Below are 16,536 nucleotides of genomic sequence, written 5' to 3'. Positions count from 1 at the left end.
TGCTTTCATTCTGAGCTGTTCAACAATTGATGGACAAGATGAAGACTAATTAACACCTCCACATGCACTTGGTCTCGCACTTTTCCTCCAGTGTGGATCTGCTCCATAGGGCACTCTCCCTAGTCATCTAGTCATTCATTCATTCATCCGTGAACATGTACTGGGTACTGGCTACATGCCAAGCCCTAAAGATACAAAGTTGAATAGATGTACTCATAGAGTGCATGGCCTAGCAGGAATAATCAGCAAAATGAGAATATATAACTTGCTGCAGACACAGGGGAGTGGGTCTAGGACAGCTTCCCTGAGGAAGTGGTACTTGAAAGGAAGAGAGATGTTAACTAAGCAAAGAAATAGGAGAATATTCCAGACAGGACAGCATGTGCAAAGGCCCCTTTGGGGTGGGGGAGGCACTGAACCTGAGAGGCCTGTGTGGCTACAGTGCAGAAGGCTCAGATGAGCTGCAGAGATGGGCCAGTACGCAGGGGGCCTGTGGGACACACACAGTTTGATCTTGACCAGTTTGACCTAGAAAGCAACAAAATCCAATGAAGGTTTCTAACAGGGGTAGAGAAAGACGTTATCTGAGTCTGGTTCCAGAAAGATCATTCTGGCTGTTTTGTGAAGAAAACAGAGGATGCAAGGAACTGGCGGGGAGCAGTGGTGGTGGTGGGGGGCAGTGATGGCAGTCAGTCATGCACGAGTGACACCGGTGGCTGGAACAGGTGCTGGTGAGGGTAGAGAAGAGTACACAGATTCAGGAGCTCCAAGGAGGTGAAATCCAGGGGAAGCAGTGCTGACTGTAAACAAGGCATGAGTGAGGGATGGTGCATATTAGGAAGACTCTGAGGTTTCTACAACCAGGTTCTAGGTGGGAAAATATGAAGAACAGCAAATTTACATCGAAGGCATTTTCAGTTTGGATATATCAAGTGGGCACTTAGATATCAAGATCTGAGGCGCAGAGGAGAGGTCAGGGCACAGATGGAAGTTGGGGGTTATCGGCCCACAGATGGTAAATGGCAGGGCCGCGAGCTACACCGCTGTAGGCGCCAGCACTCTGCTGTGCAAAGTAGCAGCCCTGGCAAGCGATGCTTTCAGTGTGGAGGAGGCACGCAGGAGAGGGAGAGATTGAGGAAGGACCTGGATGAAGGCCTCACCCCTCCACCCTGTTTTGGAAGGCTGGCAATGCAGGTGAGCCTGCAAAACCCAGGGATGGATTGGCCAGTGAAGAGCGAGGACACAGTAAGATATCTGCAGAGCCCACTGCTGAAATGGCATTTTATAGATGACAAGCTGAGGATCAGAGACCTGCTCGTGGTGATATGAGGGGGTGGTGGTAATGCTAAATCCCTGGCCTCTTTCCTCTATACCATTTCCTACTGCCTATTTCATCTCCTGTCAATGAGGATCTTGCTTGAGGAGAGAAAGAGCTACAGAGAGGAACAGGGCTGCAGACCAAGTACAGTGGAATCGCTTCTTGATATTTAAAAATTAAGTTTAGCCAAGAAAGGGGACATAATGGTCAGGAAATGGCTCATTTCTATTTCTTGTTTTTGTTTTGTTTTTGAGATAGAGTCTTGCTCTGTTGCTCAGGCTGGAGCGCAATGGCGCAATCTCAGCTCACTGCAACCTCTGCCTCCTGGGTTGAAGTGATCCCCCTGCCTTAGCCTCCCAAGTAGCTGGGATAACAGGCGTGCACCACCATGCCTGGCTAATTTTTGTATTTTTAGTAGAGATTTACAAATTTACAAATTTTTTTAAATTTTGTATTTTAGTATGTTGGCCAGGCTGGTCTTGAACTCTTGACCTCAGGTGATCCGCCTACTCTGGCCTCCCAAAGTGCTGGGATTACAGGCATGAGCGAAATGGCTCATTTTATACATGGAAGTACTCCTTTTAACAATGAGCAGTAAGCCATGAATGTGGAGCCTCCCAAAGAGTCCAAGGTTCTATCCAGAACACTTGCCAAAGCTGCTCCAATACATACACCATGCCATGGATCTCCATCAATGTGACAACCATTAGCACAGCCCTCAGACAGCCCTATGGGCCTTTCTGGAGAAGGCAGCCTGCGACAACAGAAAGAACTCTGGCTTTAGGGTAAAAGAACCTGAGTTAAAAATCTCAATTTCTCCACCTATTGGCCATGTGACCCTGACTAAGTCTTTCAAATCCTTGAGGCTGCTGTTCCCTGTACTATGAAATACTCAGCTTACAGAGTTACTATCAGAGTCACAGAAGCTGCTGTACAGTGTGGTGCTTGGGCATGGATTCTGGAGCCACAGTTCCTGGAGTTCCGTCACTTACTAGGTGAGTGACTTCACCTCCTTGTGCCTCACTTCCCTTATTTATAATAAGGAGAGTAAGAGAATCTACACGCTATTGTGAGAATTACTAAGTTAGAGTTGTGAGAATTAAGTAAGTTAAGGCACAGGAATGCTTAGAACAGTGCCCAGCTCATAGGATGAGCCCTCTAGGTATTAATGATGATGATGAGGATGATGATGTAAATGGCTTACAATCCAACAGTCACGCAATCAAGGATGGTTTTGCTCCACTCAGGTAGAACACTAACAATTATCGAATGCCTACTATGTGTCAGGCACTGGGCTAGAAGCTGAGAAGAGAGGGGAATGTGAGACCCAATCCCTCCAGTCAAAGAGCCCTTAGGCCATGAAGGCAGGCACTACAAAGACAGAATGAGATGCAATATGGCAGGATAACATTTGTATACAGAAATCTCCATTTCTATGAGGCAGGAACTTTCCCCAGTTTCACGAAGATTTGGCAGGGGTTCAGAGAGGTTAAGGTCACCCAGGATCATACTAAGAGTGCCTAACTATAGAGCCTTGGGTTGCCAAAGGGTCCACAGCAGCTCCCAGGAGAAGGGAGGTACATTTGTGAGGGGCCTGATATCAGGACCCTGGAGCACCAAGTGGGTCAGGCTTCCCGGGGAGAGGCAAGGTGGCTGGAGGATAGCATGGTGTGGTGAGGAAAGGAGGGCAATGGCAGGCAGGCACTGGTCCACAGATGGTAAGTGGCAGGGCCACAAGCTGCACCACTGCAGACAGTTGGTAGAGGCCAGCCCAGGCTCTGAGGCCAATCTCTGTTCAACGCTACAAGGCAAGACGTCAGCACAGTTGGTATTAGGGGGAGATGGTCCTACCCAATTTTGGTTAAACTGGCTCCAAGGCCTGCCTCCAACTGGTCCAGGACCCCCAATACCTGGCAGTAGATAAATTTGTCAGCTAGAGGTTCCAGAAACATCTGAGCCATGCGTAGCCCTGACGGAGAAGGCAGCCCTTTCAGGGGCTTGCTCAAGAACCAGTTCTCTCCTTTCTCCTTCCTAAGGTGTAAGAAAAGAAAGTCTCTTAAGTTCCCTGAGGTCAGGGAGACACTTTTCCATGCTTTTATCTCCAGGACCTAACACAGTCACAGAGGAGGCACTAATAACTGTGTACGACTAGACACCTCTACACCTGAAATTCTGTCAAATGGAGAATTATTTAAATTAGAATAAAATGGCTACTAGTTATGGAATACTTGTGTCAGACACTGCACTGGGTGCCTCACACATTATTTGACATGAGTCCTGCAGAGCTCAGCAAGAACTGTGGTGGCATCTCTGCTTGCATTCAGGGCAGAGGCACTCGCTCTCTCTTTCCATTTAAAGCAGAGGAGGTGATGAAGCCGCAAGAGAGGAGCTATCTAGAAATCAAGAAGAGGCAGTGTAAATAGAAGCCAAGTGCTCCAAGTCTGAAGACTGACTGTGGATCCAAAACAAAGATCACTCTGGCTGTTTTGTGAAGAAAACAGAGGATGCCTTTGCCCACAGTATAAACAAAGACAAGTCACTTAACCTGCAAAATGGGAATAAACACAGCAACTGTCTCCCCGGGGCTGTTATGAGGTTTAAATAAGCTAACAGGTATGCAAACAATGTAGACCAGTGTCTAGAATATAGCAAAGTTAACTGTTGTTATCATTATAAAAATCATGCTGGGTTCCCCCTGGGGACAAGTTGACAGCAGTGTGGGAGAAGAACTTACCCAGATTCTCTGCCTTGTAGGTTATCTTGCTGGGCTGGCAGAAGGGCAGTGAATAGTATTCATAAGGTAGCTGGGTTCGAGAGCTGGTGAGCTTCACAGCCTGATGGGAATCCAGCAGAAACCAAGATGACCAATAATCCTCCCTGGTACCCACACATCTTTAGTACACTTGGTAATATTAACTAATAGGCAAACGAATTAGCAGAAATGACAGCAGTACACTATATAATGTACTGCCCACAATTCTGAAATATTTCACATTTCATTCATTTTAGACTACACTACAGATTTAGTTGAGAATCACAACCAAATTCAATACATTCTGAGAGTCTTGAACATGCTACTGTCCCTTGACACAGCAATTTCACTTTTGGGCATCTTTCCTAAGGAAATAACTCCAAATAAGGAAAAAAAGCATTTTAGGAGCAACGAAGTTCACTCCTTATTCATAACCATAGCGATCTTCTTCCTTCAGCTCCTCGAGTCAGTCAAGCTCTCTCCTGCCTCAGGCTTTGACCTACTGCTCCTTTCTGCCCTATTGTGTGCTCGCCTGGCTTCTCCTCATATTCAGGTCTCAGCTCTCCCCTTGCCTGTGTCCTTCCCTCACCAGGGTATCTAAAGGAACTCCCCGGTATCCACTGGACTGTCAGTCTTCAACTGTTTACTTCATAGCATATCTGATAAAATGTTAATTAGTTTCCCTGTTTTTTAAAAAATCAGTTTCTCCCATTAGCATCTAAGATTTAAGCTCTATAAGGACAAGGACCACGTGTGCCTTGGTCACCTCTGTAACTCCAGTGCTTTAGAGCTAGGCACAAAGTAGGTACTCATTAAATGTTTGCTGAATGAGAGAAGAGAGGAAAAATGAAAAATAACTTCAACTCAAAGCTCCTGCAATGGGAAATTTATCAATAAACTATGGTATATTCTTTCAATTAAATATGGTAAAGCCATAAAAAAATAAGGTTTAAGACAATGAAGAAGAATGTTTAGGAAATGCTACAAGCACACAGAATATAGCTCTGGAAACCACAGACAAAATAGAACCCATCGAAATGTTACAAAAAATAAAATTTTAATCCAAATGTAAGTAAAGCTACCTTTACTATTTAGGAACTATTGACCATTCCTCATACACCACCTAAAAGTAAAAAAGATTTTTGGAATACAGGTCTACAATCTTCTTTCAACTCTTTTTTGGGATTAGAAATTTTCTGGATTCCCTGTAATCCCAGCATTTTGGGAGGGTGAGGCGGGCAGATCACTTGAGGTCAGGAGTTTGAGACCAGCCTGGCCAACATGGTGAAACCCCGTCTCTACTAAAAATGCAAAAATTGGCTGGGCATGGTGGTGCGCACCTATAATCCCAGCTACTCAGGAGGCTAAGGCAGGAGAATTGCTTGAACCTGGGAGGCAGAGGTTGCAGTAAGCCGAGATCATGCCACTGCACTCCAGCCTGGTGACAGAGCAAGATTCCATCTCACAGAAAAAAAAAAAAGAAAAAAAGAAAAAAGAAAATTTCCAGATTTTAGAAGGCAATGTGGTATACAAACCATAGCCAAGCTGGGTCTGGACAGTACCTCATATTCGATAACTATTTGTGCAGAGAAATGCAAAGATATTCATATTAAGTGGAATAGAAAAAGTCAATAAACAGCTTCATGTTCAGTTCTGGTCAGTTCTTGCCTTCAATAAGCTTGGAAAAACTGAGTTCCAGAGCTTTCTGGGTGTGAAACTGCAGGGATTAAGGACCTCTATTAAACATTTCATGAATTGCTTGAGGAAAAATGGCCAAAAAGTCTGTTTTAACAATTTTGTGTTTCTTAGCATTCTCACTCAGGACAATGAGAAAAGAATGCACGTTACAGAGAGATGCGTCCCACCTTTACGTTGCCTCCCACTCCCTCTCTTCCCATCCAAGGCGTCCACCCTCACATACTTAGCTATGTGGGACTGGAAGCCAGAGCAGCTCTGGTACCTCCAGGCCACTGCTCTGCTCTGGAGGGAGCTTTTGACAGAGGTAGTGGGAAGAAGGTACTGCAGTGGTTAAGAGATGGGGTCTTGGGCTGGGTGTGGTGGCTCATGCCCGATAATCCCAGCACTCTGGGAGGCTGAAGCATGAGAACTGTTTGAGCCCAAGAGTTCAAGACCAGCCTGTGCAACATGGTGAGACCTCATCTCTACTTAAAAAAAAAAAAAAAAAAAAAAATTAGCCAGGCATGGTGGTGCACACCTGTAGTCCCAGCTACTTGGGAGGCTGAGGCAGAAGGATCGCTTTAGCCTGGGAGGTCAAAGCTGCAGTGAGCTATGCTCATGCCACTGCACTCCAGCTTAGGCAACAGAGAAAGACCACGTCTCCTCTAAATAGAGATGGGGTTTGAACTAACCCTATGTCTTCCTCACTATGTGACCTTGAACATGTTAATTTTCCTTTCCAGGCCTCGGTTTCCCCATCTGTAAAATGAATAGGAAATCTGTGTAACATATGGAATTGGCCCCAGTGGGTTCTTGGGGGGCAACCTGAGCTAAGCCATGCACAATGCCTGGCATGTAAATAACCCTCAGTAAAAGTTATTTTAATGACTGTTCCTGCAAGTTACAAGTCTGACTGCCAAGGAAAAGAGATGCTCACAATATATGAACAATATGAGCAGACACTAGGAGTTATGCTGACAAAGCTGGTAACAGAGAAGAAGATGGAGCAGGTGAGAAAGGGAGGCAGAGATGCTAAAGAAGAGGCAGGTGGAGTAAGACAAAGGCACAAAAAGAGATGGACACATACATGACAGAGACAGAATACTTGAAAGCAAAAGTGAGAGTGAGAAAGAGACCGAGATGCAAATATACACAAGCATACACAGGGACAGAGACACAGAAAGAACCAGAAACAGAGAGGGGACCGAGAACCAGAGGCACAGGGAGAGGGAGAGGCAGAGTTCCGGGGTAACTGGCACTATTCTTTCTTCTCTGCAACCACAGGATGGACATGAACAGCTCACCATGGTGCTCCAGACACACTGCCTAGCACAGAGGCTCCAAAAATCCAGGAACACACTTACCTTGATTTCTACGGGATCGTTCTGGTGGAAGTTGATAGGCGCGACCCCAGGCACATAGAAGGCGCTTGTTTCACACATCAGGGAGAAAAGCAGTAAAGACCACGGCAACCAATCCTGCTCAGAAGAGAGGCCAGGGTTGGATTGGGAAGAAGAAGTGAAGAAGATCCTCTGAGGCAGATCAAGTCATACCACCTTCATGTTGCTTTAATTGACCCAGTGTAGCCACCCTCTGACCCATGAAGCCTGAAGACCTCATAAATGTTCTCTCCCAAATGCTCCCAAGAGTGCCACAGGACAATTCTGCACTTCCAGGAGTTAGCCACAAAGTAATTAACATCTGGGCAAAAGGGAAGACTATCACACAGGAGCCATGTCTCCCCACTTCTGGATCAATGTTCTTTTAACCATTTATAGTGTGTAACTCCCAGGATAGCTAGCAGGAAATAAAGCTCCAGGACATTTAATTAATTCCCATTTCTCTGTATAGCAACTGGTTCACGCTGTCAAAAGCTCCTATGTTACCAAGAGATGTTCCTACAAGTTTCTCCAAAACCGTGCTGGCCTCTCTCACCTCCCACTCTCCTCCTCGCTCAGCTCAGCCACACGGGCCTCCTTGTTGTCCTGACAACAAACCTTTCTGCACCCCTCAGGGCCTTCGTCTTTACTGTGCCTTCTGCTGGAATGCCCTTCCCACAGGCACCTGCACGGCACATCTCTCTTTTTTTTTTTTTTGAGACGGAGTTACCCAGGTTGGAGTACAATGGCATGATCTCAGGTCACTGCAACCTCTGCCTCCTAAGTTCAAGTGAGTCTCCTGCCTCAGCCTACCGAGTAGCTGGGACTACAGGCATCCACCACCTCACCCGGCTAATTTTTCTATTTTTAGATCAGACGGGGTTTCACCACATTGCCCGGGCTGGTCTTCAACTCCTGACCTCAGGTGATCTGCCCACCTCGGCCTCCCAAAGTGCCGAGATTACAAGTGTGAGCTACCAAGCCCAATGGCACATCTCCTTATTTCATTCAGGTCTCTCAAATATCACTTCCTCAGAGAAGTCTGCACTGACCATTCTATCTAAAAAACAACCTCAGGGCTCCCATTACCCATTTCTCTAGTCCCTTATCTATTTCTCCTCATGGACTTATCTAATTGACATGTACTATATGTATATGTTTATTTGCGTATTGCATGTCCCCCTACCCTTGAATGTGATCTCTAGGAAAGCAGCACCACGAACAGTGCCTGGCACAGCATGGGGACTCAGGAAATATCTGCATGCAGCATAGGCACCTGGGAATCAAAGGCAAGAAAGGTCCATTGCATCTCTTTCCCTTAATAATAGTGCTTCACCCCTGCAAGGAACTAGAAAAGCTGCCGGATTCTCTTCTTTCTGCGCAGTCTGAACAACGAACTTTTGTCTTCCACACGCCTAAATCACCAACTCAAGTCAGTTTCTGTATCTGACTACTCTCCCTAACCTTTCACTGCTGCTGCATTTCACATGCTTATTTCCTCCCACCTGGACATTGGCCACAGCCTCCTGATCACCTGTCTCCACAGCCCTCCCATCCATCAAGTTACACCCCATCCAACCAACCAAGCAACCAACTAACCAACACACACACACACACACACACACACACACTCTGATGACTCTGTGAAACTCAGTTTTACAGGAAATCAGGATCACTGAGGAGGGTTGCCAAAAATGTAGACTGACCTGTACTTTTACCTGGACTACAAGTTGAGGGAAAAATGGCTTTACAAGTTTCTGAATTTGTAAAAGGTTCTGAATTCAGTACACTTTTTGCAGACACATAGCTTGGTCAAAGTCTTTTAAGCAATATTTTCATGGAGTTTTTCCTCCGATTTGTTGTGAACAAGTATCTGCCAGCTGATGTTCATTAGGAAAGCCTGACTCCAATAAACACAGTGCCATGGCTAAGACAGGTGTATTGTATTTGGCAATCAGGAGGCCAGATGAATCAGGAGAGCAGGAAAATCTTTAAAAGAAATGACAAGACTAGTAGGTAAATTGCCTCATGGGGCAATTTGGATAGGAAGGATAGGAAGACAGTATTTTTTTCCCTCTGTCATTTTTTTTTTAAAAGAACTTTTTATTTTTAAGTAAATTTAGATTTGCAGAAGAGTTACACAGACACTACAGAGGATTCCCATACATTCTTCACCCAGTTTCCCCTAATGCTAACATCCTGCATAACCATAAGCGAGTAAGGCTTTTTAAAAGCAACTAGCGTGAACATTTTTTGAAAAAGCAAACTACAGTAAATAATTCAAACAGTACAAATGGGTATGCCATGAAAAACAAATCCTCCCACTCCAGGTCCCCATGGACAACTGCTATCACCAGTTCCTTGAAAATCTCTCTAGAGACATTCTATGCTGGTACAAAGGGGAGGGTTTCACAGTATGGGTTGGCTTGAATAGAAAAACAAACAGATTTTTCTTCTTTCTCTGAGTAGTGATGGAAAGCCTACCAACTGCAGGCTGGGTACAGCATCTGATTTCCTCGCGTCAGAGGACCTCCTCCACCTGACTAGGCATCTGAAGATTCTGGCCCTTCCTCATTGGAAGCTTTTGCCAACCCTCATGTGTCATTGGTTAGAATGCAAGTGTGTCATGTGAGAGAAATAAACCCTGCCCTCTTTTTTCCTCTAATTCCCCTCTGTTCCTGAATTCCAGTTAACCAAAATATAAAGAAGGCAAATCCTGTACTGTTGGCAAAAACAGCCACCCGAAAGTTGTCAAAAAACAAAACAAAACACCTCAAGCTTAAATTTTTGAAAAACAATCCTCACACAAAGATACTATCAACAAATCACACACCAATTTATCTTAGAAGGATCAAGAGATGAAAAACAGCAAAGGATATTTTCGTAATATGCTAGAATCTTTGAATATAATACTGAAGTTGGCAACCAAAAGCAATTCAGAAGTTCAACTTAGAACTAATGGCTGTATCCGATGGCACTGTCTATTTTAGATATTAAAATGTCACCATCTTGGTATTTTCACATGGCTATAGGGATTATAAACTGGAACACTACTGCGGGTTTATCTGGCACTCTGTATCCAAAAGTCCCCCAAAAGTACATACTCTTTGACTCTGTAATTCTGCTTCTAGGCATGTTAAGAAAAATACGTCAGGTATGCCAAAATGTATACATGAAAGGGTGTTCACCAATAACATTATTTAAAATAGTTCACTACTGACCAGGCGCAGTAGCTCATGCCTATAATCCTAGCACTTTGGGAGGCCAAGTTGGGGGCAAATCACCTGAGGTCAGGAGTTCGAGACCAGCCTGGACTACATGGTGAAACCCCCATCTCTACTAAAAGAACAAAAATTAGCCAGGTGTGGTGGCAGATGCCTGTAATCCCAGCTACTTGGGAGGCAGAGGCAGGAGAATTGCTTGAACCCGGGAGGCGGAAGTTGCAGTGAGCTGTACTCCATCCTGGGCGACAAAGGGAGACTCTATTTCAAAAAAAAAAAAAATTCACTACTTACAATAGTAAAATGTCAAATGTTAATGGAACGGGTTAAATTATTATATGTCCATTTAAATAGTCATTGAAAGTGATGACATGTTTTTCTTTTTTTGAGACAGGGTCTCACTCTGTTGTCCAGGGTGGAGTGCAGTGGTGCAATCACGGTTCATTGCAGCCTCAACCTCTTGGGCTCAACAGATCCTCCCACCTCAACTTGCCAAGTAGCTGGGACCACAGGCACATGCCACCATGCACTGCAAATTTTTTGATTTTTTGTAAATATAGTGTCTCCCTATATTACCCAGGCTGGTCCCAAACTTCTGGGCTCAAGCAATCCTCCCGCCTCAGCCTCCCAAAGTGCTGAGATATAAGTGTGAGTCACTGCACCTGGCCGATACATTTCTTGAGTAGGAATGTTCAAGCTTTAGATTTACATAGTAAAAGCAGGAGCTAGAACACTGTGTGGCAGGATTCCTTTTTTTTTTTTATCTTTGGAAAAATATTTAGGAGGCAAAATGTCTTAGTGATGAGCTTTTTTCCTTTTTTGTGTATCTATATTTTTTAATTTTCTTAGATGATTATATAGTATGTATGCCACTTAAATAATAAATGAGGCAAAAGAAAACATCACTGTTCTGAACACTGAGGTTAGAGTAATCCTAGCTTGGTATGGAGGAACTTCCACCCACCGGCCCCAGTGCCTTTCCAGCAGCACCTCCCACCTTTTCTTTCTAAGCCTTCAGGGAGACCTAGGACTTGGGACACTGTATAAATGTATACACACACACACATACACACAGAATGGAATACTCTTCAGCCATAAAAAAGAATAAAATCATGTCTTTCGCAGCAACATGGATGAAACTGGAGACTATTATCTTACGTGAAACAACTCAGAAACAACGTCAAATACTGCATGTCCTTGCTTATAAGTGGGAGCTAAATAATGTGTACACATGGACATACAGTGTGGAATAATAACATTGGAGGCTCTGAAGGGTAGGGGTGGTGAGGGATGAGAAATTACTTACTGCATACAATGTACATTATTCGGGGGATGGTTACATTAAAAGCCCAGACTTCCCCACTACCCAATCTACCCATGTAACAAAGCTGCACTTGGTACCTCCTAAATTTTATTTTAAAAAAGAAAAGAAATGCAGAATCACGGGCCCTACCCTAGAACCTGCATTTCAGCAAGTTCCCTGAGTTAAAGTTTAAGCAGCACTGCTCTAGGTCATCCTAAAGTGCAGTCAGGGTCAAAAACCACTGCTTAGGTAGAAGTGTCTATCCCAGATGATACAAACCTCTCAGAAGGGATGTAGTGGTCTGTATTTCTCTTTGACTAGATTTAAAACTGCATCTTGACAACCAATAATGGGGTGGCTATCATATGCTAGGGAAAGCACTGAGCCTGGGGCCCCAAAATAAGGCCAGGGAGTTATACCCTCCCCTCAGCTGTGCAGCACTGGGCAATCAACTTCAACTTTGCTGGGCTGTGTCCTCATTTACTAGGATGGATTCATGTGGTAGAAGTGGAACTCAAAAAAGAACATGAATTTGAAAGCATTAATAAGCAGTTAGCCACAACCCTTATATGTAAGTATGATTATCATTATTTCTTGCTCATCAATAACCTGTGTTCTGAATGTCTCCTAAGAAGCTGGACACCAGACCTTTTTGTCTCATCTGATACGTGATTTGAAACCAGTGCAGGGGATCACAATCTCCTCTGGTTATCAAGCCAATTAAGTCTAAGCAGTTACTGCAGTTTCTACCTTCTTTTGAAACAGAATCCTCCAGATTTAGTTGAGAGACACCACCCTAGGGAACTCAAGGGCTCTCTGCGAAGCTCAGGTTGCAGAGGAATGAAAAGCAAATCCTGAAAGATTTCAATACACTTTTGTTCCAGTCTCAAACCAATGGAGCAAGTATACACATAAAAAAACAAAAACAAAAAGACACAACAAGAATGCCCGAACAGGAAAACAACACCAAAAAACAACAAGAAGCCAGAGTCACTGAGCACCTCCTAAGCACAAGGCACAGTGACAGACCGGGTTCCTTCTTTCCACTTACCAAGTCCCTGCGCCCTGCTAGGCACTGACAAACATTGATTTGTGGTATCCTCACAACTACAGGTACCTGGAGATTTTGGTCACCATTTCGCAGATGGTGTTAATCTGAGACCCAGAGACCCAGAAGTTAAGTAACTTGCCCATCCAGCCAGAAAGTGGAGGAACAAGGATGCTCTTTTCAGGCAGGTGAATTGCATTACAAATGAGGAGACTGTAACGATGATGTTCATAACAATGGCAGCTAACACGTATTGAATGCTAATTATGTGCTAAGCACAATTCTAGGTTCTGTCCATGGAATAACTCAATGAAAACAATCCTATGAGGCAGGGACTCTTATTATTCCCATTTCACAGATGAGGAAACTGAGAGTCAGACAGGCTCTCAGGATTAGCAGTGAACAATATTAGGATTAAACAGGATTTAGCCTGGTTGAGCCCAAAGCCCATGTTCAAACCAGGACAGAAATTAGTTCAACAGGCTGGGTGCGGTGGCTCGTGCCTGTAATCCTAGCACTTTGGCAGGCCGAGGTGGGCGGTTCACCTGAGGTCAGGAGTTTGAGACCAGCCTGGCTAACATGGTGAACCCCGTCTCTACTAAAAATACAAAAATTAGCCGAGCGTGGTGGCAGGCGCCTGTAATCCCAGCCACCTGGGAGGCTGAGGCAGGAGAATTGCTTGAACCCGGGAGGCGCAGGTTGCAGTGAGCCAAGATAGTGCCATTGCACTCCAGCCTGGGGGACAAGAGCGAGACTTCGTCTCAGAAAAAAAAAAAAAAAGAAATTAGTTCACCAACTACTTATTGAGCACTTACTGTGTGTCAGGCACTGTGCCAGCCTCAAGAATACATGCCCACAAGGAGCTTTCAGGCGGGTGGGGAGACACAGACGAGCCATCAGCCCATCACAGCACTAGGTCCCAGATGCTCTCAGCAAGTTAAGAGGCTAAGAACAATATGTTGGGGAGTACATGGGAGCAGCAATATACCCAGTCTTGGGGCAGGGAAGGAGTGCAAATCTAAGAACCTAAGTCTACCCTGAAACCTGAAGGGAGGCGAGAGGAAAAAGAGAAGGGTTCCAGAAAGAGCAAAACACAGACGCAAAGGCCTGGTGGCAACTATGAGTTTTTGGCAGGTAATATATAGGCTGGTGCTTCTTAAAGTTTAATGTGCATTTAAATCACTTGGTGACATTGTTAAAATGCAGATTCTGATTCAGAAGGTCTGGGTAGGGCCTGAGACTCTGCATTTCTAACAAGCTCCTAGGTAATGACGACACTTTTGGTTCATGGACCATCCTATGAGTAGCAAGTGTTGGGCTTTGTTCTCAGTGCAGTGAGGAGACTCAGGAATTTTAAGTAGAAAAGGAATAAATCATATCTGCAGTTTTAAAGGTTACTCTGGCTACTGTGTGTGTGTGTGTGTGTGTGTGTGTGTGTGTGTGTGTGTGTGTTTAGGGGAAAGAGGGCTGTGTGCAGCACATTTCTGCTCTGGAGACGCAGTAATATCCAGTCCTAGATTTGACATCTAGTAACGATAAATGAAATAATCTAGCCCGGTGCGGTGGTTCATGCCTATAATCCCAGCACTTTGGGAGGCAGAGGTGGGTGGATTGCTTGAGCCCAGGAGTTTGAGACCAGCCTTGGCAACGTGCTGAAACCCCATCTCTACCCAAAATACAAAAAGTTAGCTGGGCGTGGTGGCACGTGCCTGTAGCCCCAGCTACTGGGGAGGCTGAGGTGGGAGGGATCACCTGAGTCAGTGAGCCATGATCACACCACTGCACTCCAGCCTGGGTGACAAAGCGAGACTATGTCTCAAAAAAAAAAAAAAAAAGAAAAAAAAAGAAAAAAGAAAAAAGAGAAATCACTTATAAATTCTTGGTCAAATGTGAAGAGAAGCAGCAGCCAGGTACCGAAGCGGAACACATGACATGCAGTGGTGAAACTTGAGCATGCATGGAAATTACCAGGAGGGCTTACTAAAACACCTGGGTCTGGGGCAGGGCCTGAGAATGTGCACTTCTAGCAAGTTCCCAGAAGATGCTGCTGCTCTTGAAATCACACTTTGAAAACCACTGGTGTACCGGAAAAAGCACAGGCTTTGAGGGCCATACAGACATGAATTCAAATCCCAAACCTACCACTTCCTAGCTGTGTGACTTTGGGTAAATTTGTATAACTCTTTTGAGTCTTGGGCTCTTATCTGTAAACTAGGAAAATACTACTAACCTCATGGTAGGGTGATGGTGGTAAAGATTAAATAAAGTTCACAGAGCACTTGGCACATAGTAGGTGCTTGATAAGGCGGGGTGGACTTGTTTTGGGTTGCACAAGAAAGCAGAACCAAGGAGGACACTGCAAGGGAGATGCAGTGGGCCCACTCTAAGGGCTCTTCTAACAGGAAAGCTATGCAACCGTCACCGTGAGCTGAGTGACCATGGGAGGAGGTGGCAGAGGAGGTCTCTGCCCTGATGAACAGGTTGAATCAGAGGTCTCATGACCTCCCTTGAAGCTCAAGAAGTTCACAATTCCCTTGAGAATATTTGACATTTTATCAACCAAAGTAACGTAAAAGTAAAACAAAACAAAACAAGGCAAAGTTCCATTCCAAGTTGGGTTTGACGGGGTTAAAAAGACAATTTGTAGGGCTGGGTGCGGTGGCTCACACCCATAATCCAAGCACTTTGAGAAGCCAAGGAGGGTGGATCACCTGAGGTCAGGAGTTTGAGACCAGCCTGACCAAGATGGTGAAACCCTGTCTCTACTAAAAATACAAAAATTAGCCAGGCGTGGTGGCACACGCCTGTAATCCCAGCTACTTGGGAGGCTGAGGCAGGAGAATTGCTTGAACCTGGGAGGCAGAGGTTGCAGTGAGCCAAGATTGTGCCATTGCACTCCAGTTTGGGTGACGGAATGAGACTTCATCTAAAAAAAAAAAAAAAAAAGTTTTTAAAAGAACTTCAGAGGTCATATAATCCAGGGGGTCAGAGAGGGAAACTGAAAGACCCATGGTCACACAGCAAGTTATCTGCAAAGTGAAGTAAGTCCAGTTCCACCCAGACTGGCACAGCCAAGTGAACAGAGGTCTATCACCAGGCTGGGAACCATGCTTAGGGACAGTTTGAGGTCATGATTAGAGGTGTTCAAGAAGAACTGTACTGCCACAGATGAACTGCTTATTTTTCTCCTTTGACCATCCCTTTCCAATTATTTTCCTCTGATTGTTTGTCTCACTTGTCTCTCCCCCAATTCAAAGCCTTTCTTTTAACAAACCATTGTAGTCAATTTGGTATTTGTCCGTTACTTTGGGATGATTTTGAAAAGAGGAATAATGAAGGCAGACTAGTTTTACTAAACATTAAAATGTAGACCTACCCAGGCCAGGCATGGTGGCTCACACCTGCAATCCCAGCACTTCGGCAGGAGAATCACTTGAGGACAGATGGGAGTTTGAGAACAGCCTGGACAAAATAGTGAGACCTTGTCTCTACAAAATTATTTAAAAATTAGTTGGGTATGGTGAAGTGGGCTTGCAGACCTAGCTACTTGGGAGGCTGAGGCAGGAGGATCGCTTGAGTTCAGGAGTTTGAGGTTGCAGCGAGCTATGATTGTGCCACTGCACTCTAGCACAGATGACAGAGGGAGACCCTATCTCTTTAAAAAAAAAAAAAAAAAAAAAAAAATATATATATATATATATATATATATATATATATATGAGAGAGAGAGAGAACACGTGAGCTAGAGAGCTACCCAAAGTATTTGATACTGGTGGAAAGAACATAAGAGACTTACAAGTATAAATAAAATAGAAGTATTAGAAGAAAATATGGATAT

General features: G+C 44.6%; 1 protein-coding gene across 8 annotated transcripts in view; it reads right to left on the bottom strand.

Moving 5' to 3' along the window:
• The window catches only part of TM9SF4 (transmembrane 9 superfamily member 4), a 55,655-nt gene that overhangs the window by 26,973 nt on the left and 12,146 nt on the right, over positions 1-16,536 (bottom strand). For 6 of the 8 annotated variants that reach the window (XM_016937123.3, XM_016937124.3, XM_063802414.1 and 3 more), the window contains exons 2-3: positions 7,112-7,225; positions 4,053-4,152 (exon numbers count right to left, since the gene is read on the bottom strand). In XM_016937123.3, the coding sequence (XP_016792612.1) occupies positions 4,053-4,152; positions 7,112-7,225 (214 nt within the window). Of the gene's footprint in view, positions 1-4,052; positions 4,153-7,111; positions 7,226-8,312; positions 8,404-16,536 lie in introns of those variants that run through there. The other 2 variants (XM_063802413.1, XM_063802415.1) reach the window with 2 other exon arrangements.

This window comes from Pan troglodytes, chromosome 21 (assembly GCF_028858775.2).
Source record: "Pan troglodytes isolate AG18354 chromosome 21, NHGRI_mPanTro3-v2.0_pri, whole genome shotgun sequence".
NCBI lineage: Eukaryota > Metazoa > Chordata > Mammalia > Primates > Hominidae > Pan > Pan troglodytes.
The sequence above is the reverse complement of the archived record's forward strand: the minus strand, read 5'-3'. Positions and strand labels throughout refer to the sequence as shown.